Genomic DNA, 22,620 nt, shown 5'->3' on the forward strand with positions numbered 1-22,620 from the left:
GTTGAACTGTTTTAAATCATAATTCTTACTAGCAGGAACTCATAAAAATTGATGGTTCACTGATTGTCATTCTACACAAAAATCATCAGTATAGCAAATTCTTTTCTGGGTTCATCTATAAATGATTCACATCTGGTATTTTGAAACCGTGCTAGTAGTTATTAGTAGTAATTCAAACACAAATTATTATTGAATTTACTTTCAGGCACGTGGCAATTTTTATCATCAAATTTTATTTAGTTGAATTGTTGTTGTTTTGTTGTCCCTTATCCATTTTTTGATGATTGTTGCCGTTTCAGCTTCGGAATTCTTATTCTGGTATTTTGCAATAATAATTTGTGTTTGAATTACTACTGATAACTACTAGCATGGTTTCAAAATACCAGAATAAGAATTCCGAAGCTGAAACGGCAACAATTATCAAAAAATGGATAAGGGTCAACAAAACAACAACAATTCAACTAAATAAAATTTGATGATAAAAATTGCCAAGTGCCTGAAAGTAAATGCAATAATAATTTGTGTTTGAATTACTACTGATTCACATCTGTCTGTTCCCAGTGCTATGAGGCTTCCTTTAATTTTGCATCTGGATCCCAAGAGAGCAATTTAGAATTCTTAAGACCAACCAACTTCAATTTGCAGGGGTTTTGGATTAATAGTGATGGTACTGGTGGCCTACCTCATGCCAATCACATTGCAAATAAAACTCTGACCTACCAACAGTCAGACATTCAAGTTTATTTCAGGATTAAAAAAAATATATAGCAAATCAAGTTGTCTTCAATTCTTCCATGTCCAATTGCCAAGAATAAAACAGTCTTCATTTGAAGAGACAACCTTTTGTTAGAGGTTATGCCTCTGTAAAATTATGTAAAACAGTTAAAACATTCACTGATGATAATTTTGCAGAGGCATAGCCTCTAACAAAGAGTCGTATCTGCAAAGGAAGGCTGTTTTATTCCTGGTGATTGGATATGATGGATTTGAAGACAACTTGGTTTCTTATTTTTTAAATTGTAAAAATACTGTTTGACATTTTAATTGAAATTTATTTCAGAAATTCTTGAGGCACAATATTTTGAGTCCTTAGGCAGGAAAATTGTTGAGATCTGGGTGTGAAATTTTTACTGCTACAGATTTTTATGATCTGGATCAGGAATGGGCCACAAAGTATACCATGACCGAAAACTAGCTCTGATAAATAAATACCAACTTTACAAAGTCTGTCCTTGACTTTTGTTCATTGTTATGGCAAATGCCAGGATGATGGGAAAAATGAAGTTGCTTAACCGTAGAAGGAGAAAATTTATACATTTTATTGTTAACAAGTTATAATGAATCAAACTAAAAATATGGCTAGCTATTTTTGCAGTTCTTGAGAGAGAGCGTTTACAATGGTTCGCGAGTTGATAAATACCTGAAGTAGGGGATGTCCACGAGGTGAAGATAGATTTGTTGCGATTTTTGTCAAGACTAGCAGTCCCATTATTATTCTAGGTTTGTGGAAAGTTCCAAATCAGGAAAGTCTGGGTCACGATAATTGGGGAAAGGTTTGTTCTCACCCTCACTGGTACTATTGGTCGAGGGTGAAATCAGATCGAGGAAAATTTGGCACAGGCACAGAAAATTTGTTGGAGACTTTAATCCAAGAGGAACGGGCAATGACTGACTAAACTTGTAGTTCCTTGATATTTCCAACTGATGAAATTGAGACAATAGGTCAGGAGGTTATGAGAAAGTGTTGCTACTGAGAACTTAACAATTAACTCACAGGTGTGAAAGTTGACAGTTATCTGACAAAATTTTATTGTCAAAATGTTATGTTATGATTTAGTTATGTAAATAAATTACGTAGTGCTGAGTCTCAACTGTATAAGTTCAAATATGTTTTATCTTCTTTCAGGTGGCAATAATTTTATCATTTATATATGTACAGTGAAAATTCTTTGGACACAAAATGGCTTGACACCTCATTTCATCAAATGTTAGAGTTGTCTAACTTGTGAGCTACAGATTTCTAGAGATCACCTTGACACAGCATTTCTTGTATACATATATGATTGAGCCCTCAATCATGGTTTGCTCAACCTCTATCATCATTCTGTAACAGCATCTAGAGATTCACCTCAGCAATCATGTCATGCAGTATTAGCTCTGGATTGCAAGTTGCATTTCTAGACATTCTGATGTCTTTTGCTTGTTCAGTGTCTATAATGTAAAACTGATCATATACTTATTCTTCAGGTCTGTCAGGATGTAAAAGACCATATTTGTAACGAGGCTGCTCATTGATCTTAAACATGCATTGTCTATGGCCTGCTGGAACTATGGTGTCTTTGGCAATGAAGGAAGCAACTGACAACACACTGTTGTACCTTTGGATGTATTTACATATTCTTGAGTAGTTGAGTTTTTTCCACACAGAATGTTGTCAAGAACCTCATGAGAATGGGTAGAATACAACTTTACTTTTCCATTATGGCAACAGTCACTAAAATGAAAGTTGTTTCTTCTATCAACTTTTTGTATTCAAAGAGTAAAGCCAAACAACTTGGGTACAGTACATATGACAGTGGTCCAAGTTCAAAATAAGTTGGTTGAATGTTTGGGTCAAGGGCTATTTTGAGAAGACAATCTTGCATTCGTAGCTAAAGGAATGACTAATGACTCAATCTCATCCAAAATCCAATGCAAAGTCTAAATCAACAGCTTGCCAAAATGTTTGAATGGTTTCAATTCCAATCTATTCTAGAGCCTCTGCGATTTCAAGAATTTGTTTCTCGAGAAGCAACAACTTCTTCAACCATTGTTGTCATAATGCATGTTCTGGTAAGGCTTTTTCTTCTCCATTTTCTTGGCTGTGTAGTTTCATCACCTTGAACTAGAATAACTTCTATTTCAGTTGGCTGCCTAGATATCAAACATAGCAGATCTCAACATCTAGACCAGTGTTTCTCAACCTCTAACGAATCGTCGCTCCCTTCAATAAAACCATTACGTAGTATCGCCCCTTCACTACAAAATTCCGATGCCGAGGGACAAGGCTAACGCCAAATTCGTACTGCATCAAATAGACTAGTATAATATTATTTGTTATTTTATTCGTTATATCGTACAATAATTAATCTAATTATTCTTAATATAATGTTTTACTATATCGCCCAGAAAATTGTTTTTCGCCCTCAAAATATAAATTGTTACTAATCGCCCCCTGAACATGGAAAAACGCCCAAATGTGGGCGATATCGCCCCCGTTGAGAAACACTTATCTAGACTTTGCTCATGTTCCTCAATGTTAAATAAGAAAATGAATGGTTAAATTAAAAAAAATAATAAAAAAGCTAAAACCCTCTTTTAATTAATATATAAATTAACATGAAGTAATGCATTCTATGAATTATATTAATAATTAACTAAATATTCTTCATGTTAGTAACACTTAAAAGGGGCAAGTTTCCCATAGAAGTCCCTGGAGGCATTCCCCTTGGCAGATTGCCCATAAGTCATATTGCCATAAACAAATAAACCAAGAATTAATTAGTGGTTTAATTATAAACTAGCAAACCCAGCCACGTGTTGCTGTGGCTCAAAATGTATCTATTATAAATGTATAACAATCCACGAGGGAGGGAATTTTGAAAAATCTCTTCTTAGTGTACATTCTCTTGACATACTCTATTAAAACGCAATCAAAACCACAAAAACTGCATCTAAAATAGTATAATAGAAGCCGAGTTCTTCATGGTAAGCCTTAATCCTGTCCGTCTCCCCTGCATGGGGGAAATTTCGACATCTATATAATATAAAAACATGCACGTATTCGAATGCAACATTGTATCAAAATTTGAAAGCAATTAGTGAAGAACTTTCAGAGATTTAAGATTTTGAACAAACGAACATTACATTTTTATTTACAGTGATACCCCAAACTTACGCGATAGGTGGGACCGAGCGATAACTGCGTAAGTCGGGGTATAATTTCGCAATTTGTCTAAAATCCAAGTCAGATGTAAGTAAGCTAATAAATGTTCTCGTTAATCTTATCTCGTCTTTTGATTCATTCACGGTTACAAGAAATCACCACATACAGTCTCTTGAGTCTCCGTAGATATAACAAACACAGAAATAAATAACACAAAATAAACTGTAGCTACGTGTCGATTCCGCACAACACATCCGAATATGTAAGCCGAAGAATAGTGTGGGGGGAGTGAGTAAGAGTTGTGTGGCACTCAAACAAAAGACGAATCGACGAGATTTGAAAATCGTGTAAGGCGAGGTATTACTGTATATAGATATGCATGGCCCAAGTAACTAAAGTTGCACAAGCTACATATGTTTATATAAAGTTTTGACATTTTAAATTATGTATATAAACAATGTAACAAAATAAAAGGTCAGTATGAGATATCAGTAATTAATTAATGTTTGATGATTTACTGAATCACAATAGTGTACCACAGTGTAAAGTACTATATTATTTTTCCGACTTTTCCAATGATTATCGACACGACTGTGTGCCAGAAATAGCCGTTCCCTAACGGGTACTTTACGCGGATTCACGTTAGTGTGCCAGGCCTGGACTTTAAGCGTGCACCGAATTAAATAATGACAAAGTTTGTCAAAAACAAAATCAAATATTTAATAAAAGTTCTAGTAATAAACTATATACAATATTTAGTAAAAATCAAGTAACAATTTATTCAATAAAACTCAATAAGAATCAACCCGACAAAACTCAAATCAATCTGTTTTCTAACTTAATTCTATTTCCCTTTGGAATTCGACAAAATCAAAGACTTAATTTATGAACAATAATTCTTATGAATTAAAGATCCTAATCGTCACCTCAATATACTAGGAATCTATTTCCTCAACTCTCAAGACTTTCTCTATTCGTCAATCCACAAATCGAATAACTTCAAAATCGCCTTGGAACTACTTTATTCTATCAGACACCTCTCTCTCATTTGCTGCTACGAAGCTCACCAAGCTCGTTGCTAACAGAAATTCACCTTGTCCATCTTCACTTGAGATTCAGACTTTAAACTGTGAGGACGTCACAACTCTGAATGCGATCACTCCCCTCATTTACATACTTATTTGCTAACAATAAACTTTTTCTATTTGTCTGGCAGCCTATTTTCCAACAATACTTGCTAACCTTTTACATTATTCTTTTTGACAATTTTCAGGATGTTTTTATTCTTTAAGGTTTAGCGAGTCCCCAAGTTGTGCTTGTGGGGTCTCCCCCCTTTTCTCGGTGCGGACTTACTTTTTTCTGCTCGGGAGCGCAAGTGTGCACGAGTTTTTTCTACGGCGCTTTTCTCTCTGTGAGTTGGTTTCTCTTCTATTCTTAAGTTTCTAAGGTGAATGGTGAGGAAACCTTCGTCCTAACAAAACATAAGCCCCAAACAAAAATATAATAAAAAGCAAAATAAAAGTAAATAAAAATAATGCTCGGATTTGGTTCCTTACAACAGTTTTGCAGACACTATTGCATCATCTTTCAAGTTACAGTGAGTCCTATGCTAAAGGTCTCCATGCTGTGAAAATAATTATGGATTTTGAAATGTTTTGAATTGGGAATATTCAATCTGTATCATCAAAGCATGCCAATTAGCACTATCAGAAGTATGTATAGTTTATTTCTGAGCTATTAAAGTATCATTATATATAAAATTGCAATTACAAAAAATAATTAACCGTGGAATATTAAAAATACAAACTTTTAAAAGTCAGAATTTAAAAAATGAAAGTGGTGAAATAATTTCATATTTGATGAAATTACTAAATGTAATGAAATATAAAAGGGAAAGACAAGTATTCAGAAGGAACTATCAGTTTGTTTATTTTCAAATGTATTTTTTCCTGTCATATTTCTCTGTTTCCATTAATTTTTTTAATAAAAATATATAAAGTTTNAATCTTATAATCCAGTGCATAAAATACTACTTTAAAGAAACTTAAAAATTTTATCAATCATCATTATCATATTTGAGAGAGATAATTAAATTAATATGAGAGAAAATTTATGTTGGATATGCTTTGAACTTATTTGGATTAATGTTTTAATTTTAAAATATACTTTATCTCCTGAAAATAGATAATAGTGATTTAAACATAAATTTTTAAATTTTTTTCAATTTTTACATAAAAATCAATGGCCTCAATAATCTGGCCTCTCAATTATCCAGCATAGCCTCCAGTGTGATCAATTATGTGCTTCCAATTTCATGAAAATGTTAGCCATGTCCACATCTTGTTTTCCTGTTTACTTGTGTTTCATTTCTGTATACAGTATTGCATGTCAGAGTATTGTATTATTTGCCCGTCTCTCCAAAATGAATCAATATTGAAGGACTATCATCATTCGTTGCCATTTACTCTCAAGTAATCATACACCTCTCTGTACAAGTAATGCCAGATTAACAAGAGTCTACTGTATATTGGAATTCATAAAATGAATTTTAGAATAAATTCATCTCCTTTCAACTAATATCACTTACTGTTTCATAATAGATGTTAAAAGCTTTAGGAAAATGAAAAATGAGAGAAGAACCCAAAATAATATTTTTCAAATATTGCTCTATTGCCTGAAAAATAACATAAATTCTTATACTGTTTTAAAATCAAATTATTTCTATTTTACAATATAAGAATAAAATAAAAGTAGAAATAAATTTAATAATGTTTGATTTTAAAGTGATATATAAAAATGAAGAGACTTTTTTATAAGTTATATTTTTACAAAATAATCCAAAAATAACTCAAATTTAATTTTATAGCTATCCTTTTTCTTTGTTTTTACTAACCAATGACAAAACAAGCTTTTTTTGTTAAAATTTAGAGTATGAGTATATTTATCTGTCAATAAATTTAATGAGAAATTAACTAATAATTTAGAAATAATTTTGTGTAGATTCAGAACAATTGGCTAGAGATAGATTTGAACACGATTATTTCTGGAGTCAATATTTTAGCATAATCACTATTTTACATCACTATAAAGAAATATTTTTCAATTATAAATTTATCTTCAAATACAGTATTTATTATTAATAAATAAATTGCAAAAAAATGTTAAAAATTCTGATAATTAATAAGAAAAAAATATATTACATAAAACATTAGTAAAATCATAAAATATTCTGTTATTAAATTGTAGGAAATAATGCATCTTAATGGAAAACTTGTAGAAGAGAGAACTTTCATTATGGCTGGACATGACATTGCATGTGGCCCATCACAGTCGATATTTCACAATGAAAGGTATGTGAGACATACCTTTCACAATATGTGTGACGTTTTGCCCACAAAAAAACATACTGTTCTGCGTACTTCAACATTGAAATAAGTTTCCAGCTGACATGCCATTTTGTTCTTGTACTATGCAGCAATGCTTGCTGTTACTCAAATGAAAATGCCACTGTACAAGAAGACAATGCCTTTTGTACAAGAAGCTATGGACCTCAACTCTCTTCTGTGCAAGCTTTGCTCTTATTGTGTAATGCTGCCGTCTTTGGGGAGAAATGTAACTTACTTTTTGAATCTTCCTTGTAGAATGATTATATAGAATCTGTCCAAATTGACTAACTATAGCAAATTTAACATTCTAGAATCTACAATGATTTAATTTATAAAATAATAATTAAAACATATATATATTTAATGCAGTTAATTCATTAATTCTAAATTCTAATTAACTAAATCTTATAATCCAGTGCATAAAATACTACTTTAAAGAAACTTAAAAATTTTATCAATCATCATTATCATATTTGAGAGAGATAATTAAATTAATATGAGAGAAAATTTATGTTGGATATGCTTTAAACTTATTTGGATTAATGTTTTAATTTTAAAATATACTTTATCTCCTGAAAATAGATAATAGTGATTTAAACATAAATTTTTAAATTTTTTTCAATTTTTACATAAAAATCAATGGCCTCAATAATCTGGCCTCTCAATTATCCAGCATAGCCTCCAGTGTGATCAATTATGTGCTTCCAATTTCATGAAAATGTTAGCCATGTCCACATCTTGTTTTCCTGTTTACTTGTGTTTCATTTCTGTATACAGTATTGCATGTCAGAGTATTGTATTATTTGCCCGTCTCTCCAAAATGAATCAATATTGAAGGACTATCATCATTCGTTGCCATTTACTCTCAAGTAATCATACACCTCTCTGTACAAGTAATGCCAGATTAACAAGAGTCTACTGTATATTGGAATTCATAAAATGAATTTTAGAATAAATTCATCTCCTTTCAACTAATATCACTTACTGTTTCATAATAGATGTTAAAAGCTTTAGGAAAATGAAAAATGAGAGAAGAACCCAAAATAATATTTTTCAAATATTGCTCTATTGCCTGAAAAATAACATAAATTCTTATACTGTTTTAAAATCAAATTATTTCTATTTTACAATATAAGAATAAAATAAAAGTAGAAATAAATTTAATAATGTTTGATTTTAAAGTGATATATAAAAATGAAGAGACTTTTTTATAAGTTATATTTTTACAAAATAATCCAAAAATAACTCAAATTTAATTTTATAGCTATCCTTTTTCTTTGTTTTTACTAACCAATGACAAAACAAGCTTTTTTTGTTAAAATTTAGAGTATGAGTATATTTATCTGTCAATAAATTTAATGAGAAATTAACTAATAATTTAGAAATAATTTTGTGTAGATTCAGAACAATTGGCTAGAGATAGATTTGAACACGATTATTTCTGGAGTCAATATTTTAGCATAATCACTATTTTACATCACTATAAAGAAATATTTTTCAATTATAAATTTATCTTCAAATACAGTATTTATTATTAATAAATAAATTGCAAAAAAATGTTAAAAATTCTGATAATTAATAAGAAAAAAATATATTACATAAAACATTAGTAAAATCATAAAATATTCTGTTATTAAATTGTAGGAAATAATGCATCTTAATGGAAAACTTGTAGAAGAGAGAACTAAGACTGAAGAACTACTTCAGCAACAAAGATTAAAGTTTCATGAAGAAATGGCAAGTTATAAATTTTATTTAATTTTATAATTAAATTACTTGAAAAATAATAAAAACTAATAATTGTTTTGAATTATTATTAGGAAGCACAGTGCTCTCAGCTCTCAGAAAAAGTCCATACATTACAAAAAGAAAATGATGATCAAATAGTGAGTAACATTTCAGAAATGTACTTCATACACAATTAACTTAAACCAAGATATATTAAGCATCTGGAAAAAAATAGTTTGTAGAATTGATATTTTTTTATTGTTTACTACTGTACTGTATCTTTTACTTTAATTGTACTGTAATCCTGAGTTTATATAAATTCATTCTAATATTGAACAATCACTATAATTAAAAATAAAATTTATTTTTCGTAGAAAGTGATCTCCCAGAAGGAATTTGACATTACACAGTTACAGTCTGTGAAAGAGCACTTAGAAATAGAAAAAGAAAATCTACATAAAATAGTCAGTCAACTGAAAGAGGTTAAAATATAATTTTAATGTATTTTATAAACTAGGGACAGGACACAACTTTATCATATTGCAATAGAATTGAAGCAGAGCATTGGTTTTTTTAATTTCTATTAGTATATATAAATTATCTTTCACTTTATCTAACTTGAGTGTTGACGTGTGTTTGAATGTGTAAGGGCACTCTTACACATTCAAACATGTTATGCACTCAGGTATGTGTGAGATTGAGAAGGGAAGAGTGAGTGAGTGTGTGATCAGGAAAAAAATAGTTGTTCTTAACATAAGAAGACAATCCATACACTTGTTGGCAATGGAGATGTGATCCTTGCACTTGCCAGAAAGAAAGGGACAATCTTTGCATCTGCTGGGTCCAGAAGAGGCAATCCTTGCATTCACTTGTCAACTGCTTGTTTGTTTTTGGCACCCATTCTCTATTAGGTGCAAGCAATGCCCTTTTTTTTCTGTGGGACATTGTTTTGATATACAGTGGAGTCAAAGTGACAGTCACAGCCCTCATTTTTTATACTTTTGGCTTAGTGGCAATTCTGTGTGGAAGAGATTTTGCTAATACTTAGCCTCAATTATTAAATGCCTTATTGATGATTTAAGAATTTCAATAATATATAAAACATATTTCTATATTGCTTTTGTTTTATAGCAATTAGCTTCTAAAGAAAGTGAATTAAGAAATATAGTTACTACTTCAGAAACAGAAAACCGAGATAAACATAATGAGTTAATGAAAGAAAAAGATAACAATAATAATTTACAGAGTAAAGTTTTGGAATTAGAAACCACCCTCAATAGTAAGTGTTTCTTAATAACTTTCTTACATTTTTTTTCTATTCTAATTATTTATATATTTCAGATCTTCAAAACCAATATTCAGAAAATATTGCTAATAAAGATTATCAAATTAATACTCTGAAGGATATATTACAAAAAAAAGAAACTGAATTACAAAATAAACAGCAAGAAGAACTTAATAGAGCTTCAGAGTTGTATTCTGCTTTCAAGAATTATATGGATAATGTTCCCAGATTGGATATTACCAGCTATTTTGCTTCTAGAGGATCAACTTCCACTCCGTTTTCAAAAAAATAATTTATAATAATTTTTAACTTCAAAATTATTTTTATCATGTTAAAGAATTTGGCAGTAAATCATTTTCACAAGTTGAATACAAAATTATTATCTAAAGCAGATTATCAAATTTATCAAAATATTTTAAAAAGTTTTAAAATAAAATGTAAAGAATTCTGATGAATCAAATTGATGTTTTAATTTTATGAAAGAGTGGATTTAAATGATAGCCAGACTTTCTGTTTATTTAAAAAAAATTTTTTAAATTAATCTTTGTTATTTTTCAATGCTTGTAATAAGTAAACTACAGTATTGTGTAATGATAAATAAGATTTCACTATCAGATGTTTGAACTTTACAAAACAGAATAATCATATAAAAATTTGCTCTTTAATGTAACAATTTTAAAAATATGAAAAAGCTATTAATTTTCCCAAAATAAATTCTTCTTAATAATATCCTAATATAAATATATTAAAACTGATTGATTAGAGATTAATGAAATAATACAGTTGAACTGTTTTAAATCATAATTCTTACTAGCAGGAACTCATAAAAATTGATGGTTCACTGATTGTCATTCTACACAAAAATCATCAGTATAGCAAATTCTTTTCTGGGTTCATCTATAAATGATTCACATCTGGTATTTTGAAACCGTGCTAGTAGTTATTAGTAGTAATTCAAACACAAATTATTATTGAATTTACTTTCAGGCACGTGGCAATTTTTATCATCAAATTTTATTTAGTTGAATTGTTGTTGTTTTGTTGTCCCTTATCCATTTTTTGATAATTGTTGCCATTTCAGCTTCGGAATTCTTATTCTGGTATTTTGCAATAATAATTTGTGTTTGAATTACTACTGATAACTACTAGCATGGTTTCAAAATACCAGAATAAGAATTCCGAAGCTGAAACGGCAACAATTATCAAAAAATGGATAAGGGTCAACAAAACAACAACAATTACAGAGAAAAACTGCAAGATTAAAATGTGTTAAGGGCCAAGAAGTTTTTGTAATTCCATAACAACAAGTAAACATAGGCGATGGAAATTTGTGGTTTTAATATCTTGATAACCTGTAAATTAAAAAGTTGGCTGAGGAGGGGCAATAAATGCCCGAAACGTGTGTAAATAATATCAACACGTATCAACTAAATAAAATTTGATGATAAAAATTGCCAAGTGCCTGAAAATAAATACAATAATAATTTGTGTTTGAATTACTACTAATAACTACTAGCACGGTTTCAAAGTACCAAAATTACCATTCATTCAAATAGCTTGGCCACATGTGCTGTTATCAAAACTGGTTGATACAATGCACAAGACATTGCCAGGCAGTCTGGTTTGAGAATCGGTATAACTTGTGCTGTCTTCCACTCAGGGGGCTTGCCCCTGAGGACTAGGCTCAGTTTAAGAGATTGAGGAGGGCAGAGTCCCACTTGCAGGAGAACCTGCAGGGACCCATGCACCCATCCAGGCCTGGCATTGAGTTGCACAGACTGCAGAGTGCTCGCCAGAGTTCCAGGATGTGAAAGGGTCCATTGTCAGCTCATGCCGTCCCTCAGCAGGGAGTTCGGAGGTGGGGCAAAAGCTCTTGTCAGGAGGGTTCATGTGAAATAGATAGCTAGAGTTTCTGCTTGCTGTTTTGGAAAAATTAGCGTGGTGGTGAACTGGATTATGTGATGGGTAGCCTTAGGCTTTGGGGGCTTGCAAACGACAAAATATGCAATAGAAAGTGGCCTGGGAGGGAGGGAGGCACACAGCGACCCCACCACTCCCAACAAGACTGGCAAGATTTCTGCTGGAGTAGCACTCCCAGTTGATTGTACTTGTCCCACCAGATGTGTGACGCTGATTGCCTGGCTTTCTGGAAGGCTCGATGCTTCCTGGCCCTGATTTGGCTACATTCCAGTGTCCACCATGGTGGTTGCCCCTAATGGTGGAGGGAGAACATCACCATGTATTCCACTTCCACCTCTCTTAGCTGGCAGATGAAAGAGCTGTACAAAGTGGATTGGGCCCATCTGGAAGCCAGAGTTGTGCTGTCCTTGCAGAGTAGCCATTCCAGTTCGTGGTGTGACAGCAGCGTGGATGAGCATGCAGGTAGTTTTTACCTGGGAAAGTTAGTGAAAGTAGGATAGGTGCATAGTTGCTGGTCAGCCTGTCGAGACTCATACACCACATAGCTGAACCCATCAGATGGGGGANCAAGTAACAATTTATTCAATGAAACTCAATAAGAATCAACCCGACAAAACTCAAATCAATCTATTTTCTAACTTAATTCTATTCCCCTTTGGAATTCGACAAAATTTCAAAGACTTAACTTATATACAATAATTCTTATGAATTAAAGATCCTAATCATCACCTCAACTATTTCCTCAACTCTCAAGACTTTCTCTAATCTTCGATCCACAAATCAAATAACTTCAAAATCGCCTTGGAACTACTTTATCCTATCGAACACCTCTCTCTCGTTGGCTGCTACGAAGCTCACCAAGCTTGTTGCTAACAGAAGCTCACCTCGTCCATCTTCACTTGAGATTCGGACTTTATACTGTGAGGTGACGTCACAACTCTGAATGCGATCACTCCCCTCATTTACATACTTATTTGCTAACAATAAACTTTTTCTATTTGTCTGGCAGCCTATTTTCCAACAATACTTGCTAACCTTTTACATTATTCTTTTTGACAATTTTCAGGATGTTTTTATTCTTTAAGGTTTAGCGAGTCCCCAAGTTGTGCTTGTGGGGTCTCCCCCCTTTTCTCGGTGCGGACTTACTTTTTTCTGCTCGGGAGCGCAAGTGTGCGCGAGTTTTTTCTACGGCGCTTTTCTCTCGGTGAGTTGGTTTCTCTTCTATTCTTAAGTTTCTAAGGTGAATGGTGAGGAAACCTTCGTCCTAACAAAACATAAGCCCCAAACAAAAATATAATAAAAAGCAAAATAAAAGTAAATAAAAATAATGCTCGGATTTGGTTCCTTACAACAGTTTTGCAGACACTATTGCATCATCTTTCAAGTTACAGTGAGTCCTATGCTAAAGGTCTCCATGCTGTGAAAATAATTATGGATTTTGAAATGTTTTGAATTGGGAATATTCAATCTGTATCATCAAAGCATGCCAATTAGCACTATCAGAAGTATGTATAGTTTATTTCTGAGCTATTAAAGTATCATTATATATAAAATTGCAATTACAAAAAATAATTAACCGTGGAATATTAAAAATACAAACTTTTAAAAGTCAGAATTTAAAAAATGAAAGTGGTGAAATAATTTCATATTTGATGAAATTACTAAATGTAATGAAATATAAAAGGGAAAGACAAGTATTCAGAAGGAACTATCAGTTTGTTTATTTTCAAATGTATTTTTTCCTGTCATATTTCTCTGTTTCCATTAATTTTTTTAATAAAAATATATATAAAGTTAAAAATAACTTAATTTATTTATTATTCACTCATTCAATGGCTATCTATTTACAAATAATTCATTCCCAACTTCTAGAAACATTCATATGACTTAAATGATCTTCAATAAATCTATTTTCCAAAAATTTCTTCTCTTTAACAAGCATGTAGTGCCAAAATTCTTCTTTACCCAAAGCTTCCATGTATCCTTTTTCTTGTTCCTAAGTTAAATATTCAATTAAAGAAACTATTTTTAATTTTATATGAAATAATTAAGTACAAGTAAAATAAAGTTATTTAATAAATAAGCAGTCTGAAAAATAAAATTTGAAAACAAAATTTTAAATTAATATTCAGATCATAATAACTGGAAAGTAAATACAGTATAAACAAACTTTTTGATAAAAAGGATAATATATCTATATTTTTGAATATCAATACAGTACAGAAAAATCATCACAGTGAAATAATTTCATTCCTAAGCCTGGCAATAAATGTTACTATGTTGTTTTAAACATTAAAAGTAATATTAATAAGGCTAATTTCAAAATCAAAAAATTTTGAAAATTATTACATATATTTAATAAATAATAATATATACTGATGTGTACCAATTAAGTAAGTAAGTAAGACAAATTCAAATATTTAAATAAAATGTTTAATTTAATCAAGTTTTGACATAACTCATCAAACTGCTGTGAAATAAAAAATAATGTCATGATGTGATTTATGATAAGGATAGAATTTTGCAAACATAAATGTATGAGTTTAGATCAAGGGCTTCAAACTGGCAGCCATGGGCTTGATGTAGCCCATTAAGGATTCATAACTGGCAGCCTTGATGATTTCCAAAAATTTTAAATGATTATCATCACACAAAAATTATGAAATTTCCAAAAATTCCTGTTTTAATCCCAACAAGATGTTGAAAACATCATGTTGGGATTAAAACAGGAAAAATTCAAGCATTTAACTGTTTAGTTAAGTCATAAGAGCCTGGCAATAAAAGGGCCTTTGATAGAGCTTTTTTGATTTACCAAATAATATTGATTACAACCTGTCTGATACACATGTATTTGACTGGCCCTTTGCTGCATTTGAGCTTGAGACTCCTGGTTCAGATGACTATGTTTCATATGCTGCTTGAGATCAATAAAGTATATGGTCACCTTAAAGTTTGGCAAAAAATTGAATATTGATTAGATGACTCAAGGTCAGAGTATACAGGTGGAAGTTTATTAACACATTAAAAAACTTCATATCTTGCCTTACATTCTATTATAAATGTACTGTATTTTTGCAGAATGGCCAGCATGAAAGTAACCCTGAGGTTTCTGGCATGCTGATTAAACTATGACTAAAAAATAAAATTAATCAGATGTAACAAAACTAGTTGTTAATGAAATGTTAAAGAAAACATTCTTCCAAGTACAAAAAAATAACAACATTCTAATTTGAATGACTTAAAATTGAGAAGAGAGAGTTCATTTACAGGATGATAAAACAATTGACAGTAGTAGTAGTAGTAATAGTAGTAGTAGGTGTAGGTCAGTGGGCTGCACTGACCACCTACCCTGACCTTAAAAATAAAACCACCTCAAATTTCACACAAAGTGGATGTTAATCATTATAAGTTGAGATAATTTACAGTTTCTGAAATTTAATATGCTTATTGTTGCATTTTCAAATTGAATTACAAGAAAATAAACATAAGAAAAGCATTTTCAGCATTCCATGAGTATTTTACATCATTATCGTTAGAAAGATGACAAAATGATTAATTAAACATAATCATAATTTTCGATGCAATGCTGATAGTTTCACAGTTTTAGAATAAAAACTCATTCGGTTTTTCATGTGCCCTCTAGAGAGGAATGTATAACCTCATGTAAACTGGCATTCCCATGGAATAAACCAGCATGCCAATTTTTAACATATGGAAATATCTGCTTTTGTTGTCTCCCCACATAGACCAAATGGCAGACAATCCACAAAAATATGTTAATAGTTGTTCAATAAAATTTATAAGGAAAACACTTTATGTCCACCTTATAGTTTGTATTTTAATTTAACCAACAACTATTCTTTTAAAACTGAACAAGAAAATCAGTGACAATTCTTAAGCTAGGTTTCCATATGCAATGATTATTGGCACCAGTTTATTTGCATGTGGAAATATGCAAATTTAGGTGATATCACTTGACTGGTACCAATAATTATTGTATCAGTTAAAGCAGTGTTTTTCAACCTGTGGGTCGCAACCCCCAGGGGGGTCACAAAGCCTTACGCGGGGGGTCGCGGGTAAAAGAAAAAGACAAGTGTTTGTAGGTCCTACACTACAATAAAGAAAACTACAATTTCAGTGAGAAGGCTGTATCTGTTTATTTTACAGTACAATTGGTTTTTCAATTAATATTTAGGTCTTAACAGAAATAAAATTAAATACATAGTTTTTAAAATCACTGATATAATTTTAATATGGCCCTGGGGGGTCGCCAGAATTTTTTAACTTGTAAAGGGGTTGCGTATTCAAGAAGGTTGAAAAACACTGAGTTAAAGTATATAGCAGGTATACTTTTTGGCAGTTACAAAAAACTTGAGTGGACCCCAATAATCATTGCATGTGGAAACCTAGCTTTATATCATCAGAATTATCATTTAAATAGTTAAGAAAATACATACAAGCCAAAAATTTGTTATTGTAATGTTAAAAAATTACTGTAATATACCAAAGTATAACCACTTAATCCGACTCAGCCTCTTATACAAAATATTAGATACATCAAACACACCTTCTTGCTGAGAAACATATATTTATTACCCACAACTAACGTTTTCGGCTCAATTTATGGGCCATCTTCAGGTTTACTGTTGTTCGATTCTAATACACAACCGAACACGTTCAAAATTAAACCAAATTAGAACATGCGTTTAAATTTAACCAATAGAATAAGCATAACCAAACTAAAACAATAAATAAAATACCAAACTAACAGAAAAATGAAAAATGAAAAATAAAAAATAAAATACGGTGTTAAGCCGCAAACAATAAGGAACAATTCCTAATACATTAACCCAGATATCTATTGAGTCACTGTAGACGCATTATTACTCGTGTTACTTCTTACTATATATTTCCAGGATGACGGTAATACCGTCGCATCTTTATAATTTAAACATCTGTCAGCCAAACTCGCTCTGTAAATTTCACATTTCTCAGTTATGGATGACAACGTTGGCGAGCGTACTTTTGTAAGAATTTTGGCATCCTCCCATTTAACAATCGAACCATCCGCTTGCGCCATTTTGGATAATGCTGTTGTACACTTGTTTTTTGCGACATCGTATCGGTGCTCCTTAATTCTCACCCTAAGGTTTCTATTAGTGACCCCAACATAGTCCTTATCGATTCCCAACTGGTCATTTTTGTAGGGAATTGCATAAACTCCTGCCTGTTCGTTATCATCAATTCTTTCTTTGTCATTTCTAATCAACCTATACACTGTGGGGGCCCTTTTATATATTATACTGGCGTTTTTGTGCCTCGCTATTTGCTTCATAATCGGGAAGAGACATTTATTATAGGTAAACCTTGCGAAGTTACCCCCAGCTTCCGGTTTCTTCTTAGAGCTGCTCTTAGGTTTTACGTACGCTTCTATTAACCGTTCTATAGATCTTACTCCAAACCCTAACTCCTTTGCAACTTTTTTGATCCTACACAATTCATTCATGGTGTCTATTACATTTGAGCAATAGAGAAACGCTCTTCTGATTAGCGCTCTAAATGCGGACAGCTTATAAACCGTTGGGTCATTAGAATTTGCCGGAATATACATAGGATCATGCGTGGGCTTAATGTAGATCTTCGTACATAAAGCTCCATTCTTAAATTCAATGCTGACGTCCAGGAAGTGCAGCTCCTTGTTACTAATTTGCTCCAGGTTAAGTTTTAAGCCATGTTGGTTAGAGTTCACTTGGCATAAGAATCGTTTTATCATTGCGTCATTCTTCCAAATAATTAGAACATCATCTACATATCTTTTGTACATGATTATGTACTCATTATAGCTGATAAGCGTCATGCTTTCTAATTTTTTCAGCACCAACTCACAGAGTAGGCCAGACATCGGGCTGCCCATCGGGACTCCCCTTAACTGCTTATAAACTTTACCTTGGAAAATGAAAAACGACTGAAAGCATATCAGATCAACCATTATCTCTAAATCTTTCTTGTGTTCGTATGCTTTTGGTTGTAACTCACATAACAGGTTCACTAATTCCTGAAAACACGAGGTAAGATTTATTGATGGAAACATACTTTCGAAATCCATAACTGTCCCAATTTCATTGTCCATTAACGACAGATCCTGCAGGTCCTTAACCAAACTAAACGGGTCCTTTGTAACAAATTGGTAGTTTTCAATTAGTTGTGTTAAATGCCTATGCATACGTTTTTCCAGAATGTATGTTGGTCCTTTACACTTCTCTACTACCGGTCTGATCTCTTTACTGTTTTTATGTGTCTTTGCGAACCCAAACAACCTAGGTACACTTGGGCAGGTGATGTGGGCTCCTTTTAGGAAAGGGAATAACGATGCTATGGGCGATTTTTCCAATCTTCTTAGTTTTCTGTCAACTCTTTCAACAATGCCTCTGTCTACCTCTTCACACTCCGTTTTCTTTATATAGTCATCCAGGGCTTCAATGTACCTTTGTTTCTTCATTAGGACCAAATGTTTACTCTTATCCGCCCTAGTGACCACTATATCATTGCGATTCAACCATTTTTTAGCCTGGTTGATGCTCAATTCTTTACCTTGCCTCATAGAGTGTTTTTCAGTTTTGAATGCCGTCTTCCATCTGTAATAGTCCTTATCAACCTCACACATACCTACGATTCCTCTTTCTACTTCCGCTACTACGCCCCTCCAGTTCCTAGTGTTGTCAGGAGCATAATTAGGACCTTTTTCCAGAACTTGTTTGACACATTGCGGGAGTTGAATCTGATCCCATAATATATACGGGGTTGGCTTCAAAATGCTCTTAAGCTTGGACGGCTGCTTTTTCGAAATCCACAGCAGTTTCTTCATGTATTTCTTCTTTAAACTAATGCTTAACCGGTCCGTTAACCCAACTACTCTTAAATTGATACTCGCCAAGATATCTGGGTTCTTTTCGAATATGTCATCTTCCATCTAATGTATCTAATATTTTGCATAAGAGGCTGAGTCGGATTAAGTGGTTAATTATGGCGTCACCGGCCTGTCTATATAGAAGTTATAGAAAACTAGCAGTAAAAATTGTGAAGATGAACTCCAGATTACAATTCTTGAAAGAATGTCGAGTAAGAAAAGTTTATCCAATGTCCATTTTTAGAATTAAGTTACCTAATGAATGTATATCAATACGGGAAAGAGTAAAACTGCTATGCTTAAATAATTCAATTAAACGAGTAAAGAATTTAAAGTACAGAACCATTAAAGAAATAGTGGACCTGGAAGATGACATATTCGAAAAGAACCCAGATATCTTGGCGAGTATCAATTTAAGAGTAGTTGGGTTAACGGACCGGTTAAGCATTAGTTTAAAGAAGAAATACATGAAGAAACTGCTGTGGATTTCGAAAAAGCAGCCGTCCAAGCTTAAGAGCATTTTGAAGCCAACCCCGTATATATTATGGGATCAGATTCAACTCCCGCAATGTGTCAAACAAGTTCTGGAAAAAGGTCCTAATTATGCTCCTGACAACACTAGGAACTGGAGGGGCGTAGTAGCGGAAGTAGAAAGAGGAATCGTAGGTATGTGTGAGGTTGATAAGGACTATTACAGATGGAAGACGGCATTCAAAACTGAAAAACACTCTATGAGGCAAGGTAAAGAATTGAGCATCAACCAAGCTAAAAAATGGTTGAATCACAATGATATAGTGGTCACTAGGGCAGATAAGAGTAAACATTTGGTCCTAATGAAGAAACAAAGGTACATTGAAGCCCTGGATGACTATATAAAGAAAACGGAGTGTGAAGAGGTAGACCGAGGCATTGTTGAAAGAGTTGACAGAAAACTAAGAAGATTGGAAAAATCGCCCATAGCATCGTTATTCCCTTTCCTAAAAGGAGCCCACATCACCTGCCCAAGTGTACCTAGGTTGTTTGGGTTCGCAAAGACACATAAAAACAGTAAAGAGATCAGACCGGTAGTAGAGAAGTGTAAAGGACCAACATACATTCTGGAAAAACGTATGCATAGGCATTTAACACAACTAATTGAAAACTACCAATTTGTTACAAAGGACCCGTTTAGTTTGGTTAAAGACCTGCAGGATCTGTCGTTAATGGACAATGAGATTGGGACAGTTATGGATTTCGAAAGTATGTTTCCATCAATAAATCTTACCTCGTGTTTTCAGGAATTAGTGAACCTGTTATGTGAGTTACAACCAAAAGCATACGAACACAAGAAAGATTTAGAGATAATGGTTGATCTGATATGCTTTCAGTCGTTTTTCATTTTCCAAGGTAAAGTTTATAAGCAGTTAAGGGGAGTCCCGATGGGCAGCCCGATGTCTGGCCTACTCTGTGAGTTGGTGCTGAGAAAATTAGAAAGCATGACGCTTATCAACTATAATGAGTACATAATCATGTACAAAAGATATGTAGATGATGTTCTAATTATTTGGAAGAATGACGCAATGATAAAACGATTCTTATGCCAAGTGAACTCTAACCAACATGGCTTAAAACTTAACCTGGAGCAAATTAGTAACAAGGAGCTGCACTTCCTGGACGTCAGCATTGAATTTAAGAATGGAGCTTTATGTACGAAGATCTACATTAAGCCCACGCATGATCCTATGTATATTCCGGCAAATTCTAATGACCCAACGGTTTATAAGCTGTCCGCATTTAGAGCGCTAATCAGAAGAGCGTTTCTCTATTGCTCAAATGTAATAGACACCATGAATGAGTTGTGTAGGATCAAAAAAGTTGCAAAGGAGTTAGGGTTTGGAGTAAGATCTATAGAACGTTTAATAGAAGCGTACGTAAAACCTAAGAGCAGCTCTAAGAAGAAACCGGAAGCTGGGGGTAACTTCGCAAGGTTTACCTATAATAAATGTCTCTTCCCGATTATGAAGCAAATAGCGAGGCACAAAAACGCCAGTATAATATATAAAAGGGCCCCCACAGTGTATAGGTTGATTAGAAATGACAAAGAAAGAATTGATGATAACGAACAGGCAGGAGTTTATGCAATTCCCTACAAAAATGACCAGTTGGGAATCGATAAGGACTATGTTGGGGTCACTAATAGAAACCTTAGGGTGAGAATTAAGGAGCACCGATACGATGTCGCAAAAAACAAGTGTACAACAGCATTATCCAAAATGGCGCAAGCGGATGGTTCGATTGTTAAATGGGAGGATGCCAAAATTCTTACAAAAGTACGCTCGCCAACGTTGTCATCCATAACTGAGAAATGTGAAATTTACAGAGCGAGTTTGGCTGACAGATGTTTAAATTATAAAGATGCGACGGTATTACCGTCATCCTGGAAATATATAGTAAGAAGTAACACGAGTAATAATGCGTCTACAGTGACTCAATAGATATCTGGGTTAATGTATTAGGAATTGTTCCTTATTGTTTGCGGCTTAACACCGTATTTTATTTTTTATTTTTCATTTTTCATTTTTCTGTTAGTTTGGTATTTTATTTATTGTTTTAGTTTGGTTATGCTTATTCTATTGGTTAAATTTAAACGCATGTTCTAATTTGGTTTAATTTTGAACGTGTTCGGTTGTGTATTAGAATCGAACAACAGTAAACCTGAAGATGGCCCATAAATTCAGCCGAAAACGTTAGTTGTGGGTAATAAATATATGTTTCTCAGCAAGAAGGTGTGTTTGATGTATCTAATATACCAAAGTATTTTTAGTTAGATTATCTTAATATAGTAGAATATTATACCTCAGTTAAATATGGATTACTCAAGTACATAATATTTTCTTCTTCCTGAAGCATTTCCATCCACATTACAGACTTTCTTTTTTTAGTCACAGGAGGCACAATTCGAACCTTTCTATTAAAAAAAATTATTGATAAATTCTTGCATATCAAATTCTTCAATTATCAGAAATCAAGTTTCCTTATTTATTTTTGAAATGTTTAAATAACCTATAAATAATTCATCAGCAGTTTAGAAATTGTTCATGTGTTTAATATTTATCTAATAGCAGTCAAAATAATAATTTATTTATGTAAATTATAAATTGTCAGTATTATCTAATAGTTATTTATGAATATACTAGCTTACCTGTCGCGCATTGCTGCGATCTCAGAAGAAAGGAAATTCAAGCAAACTCGTTATGATAAAATTCAATTTTCATTTTATCATTTTTATTGAAACTTATTATATTATTATTATTATTATTAATTTTCATTGGAAAAACATTTCAAAGTGTCGTTTCAATTCTATTTATTTATTGGAGTGCTTGTGGATACACGATATTTTTTGTTTTTCCGTCTGGTGCGTACACGAATAAATCAGAATTTCTGACGCGTGAGCCAGCCACATACAGTTGTCCATGCGAGAAGCATGGAT

The 22,620-nt window shown here is 32.6% G+C and overlaps 3 protein-coding genes across 3 annotated transcripts; 2 read left to right on the forward strand and 1 right to left on the reverse strand.

Moving 5' to 3' along the window:
- Nucleotides 1-8,961: 8,961 nt before the first annotated feature.
- Nucleotides 8,962-10,822, forward strand: LOC111620278 (protein hook homolog). The gene is made up of 5 exons (XM_023362173.1): nucleotides 8,962-9,048; nucleotides 9,132-9,197; nucleotides 9,414-9,521; nucleotides 10,171-10,318; nucleotides 10,381-10,822. The coding sequence occupies exons 1-5, from the start codon at nucleotides 8,962-8,964 to the stop codon at nucleotides 10,614-10,616; spliced, it is 645 nt and encodes a 214-aa protein (XP_023217941.1). The 3' UTR covers nucleotides 10,617-10,822.
- Nucleotides 10,823-14,099: 3,277 nt separating this feature from the next.
- On the reverse strand, nucleotides 14,100-19,214 carry LOC111620258. Its single transcript, XM_023362153.1, has 3 exons — nucleotides 17,624-19,214; nucleotides 17,388-17,521; nucleotides 14,100-14,240 (listed from the first exon to the last, which is right to left on the reverse strand). Exons 1-3 carry the CDS (start codon nucleotides 19,212-19,214, stop codon nucleotides 14,100-14,102), a joined length of 1,866 nt encoding a protein of 621 aa, XP_023217921.1.
- A 53-nt stretch (nucleotides 19,215-19,267) lies between these two features.
- Nucleotides 19,268-21,625, forward strand: LOC111620259. The gene has a single exon (XM_023362154.1). The coding sequence runs from the start codon at nucleotides 19,268-19,270 to the stop codon at nucleotides 21,623-21,625; it is 2,358 nt and encodes a 785-aa protein (XP_023217922.1).
- Nucleotides 21,626-22,620: the final 995 nt, after the last annotated feature.

The sequence above is a fragment of the Centruroides sculpturatus genome, unplaced genomic scaffold (genome assembly GCF_000671375.1).
Source record: "Centruroides sculpturatus isolate CEXI.00-Female unplaced genomic scaffold, Cexi_2.0 scaffold4, whole genome shotgun sequence".
NCBI lineage: Eukaryota > Metazoa > Arthropoda > Arachnida > Scorpiones > Buthidae > Centruroides > Centruroides sculpturatus.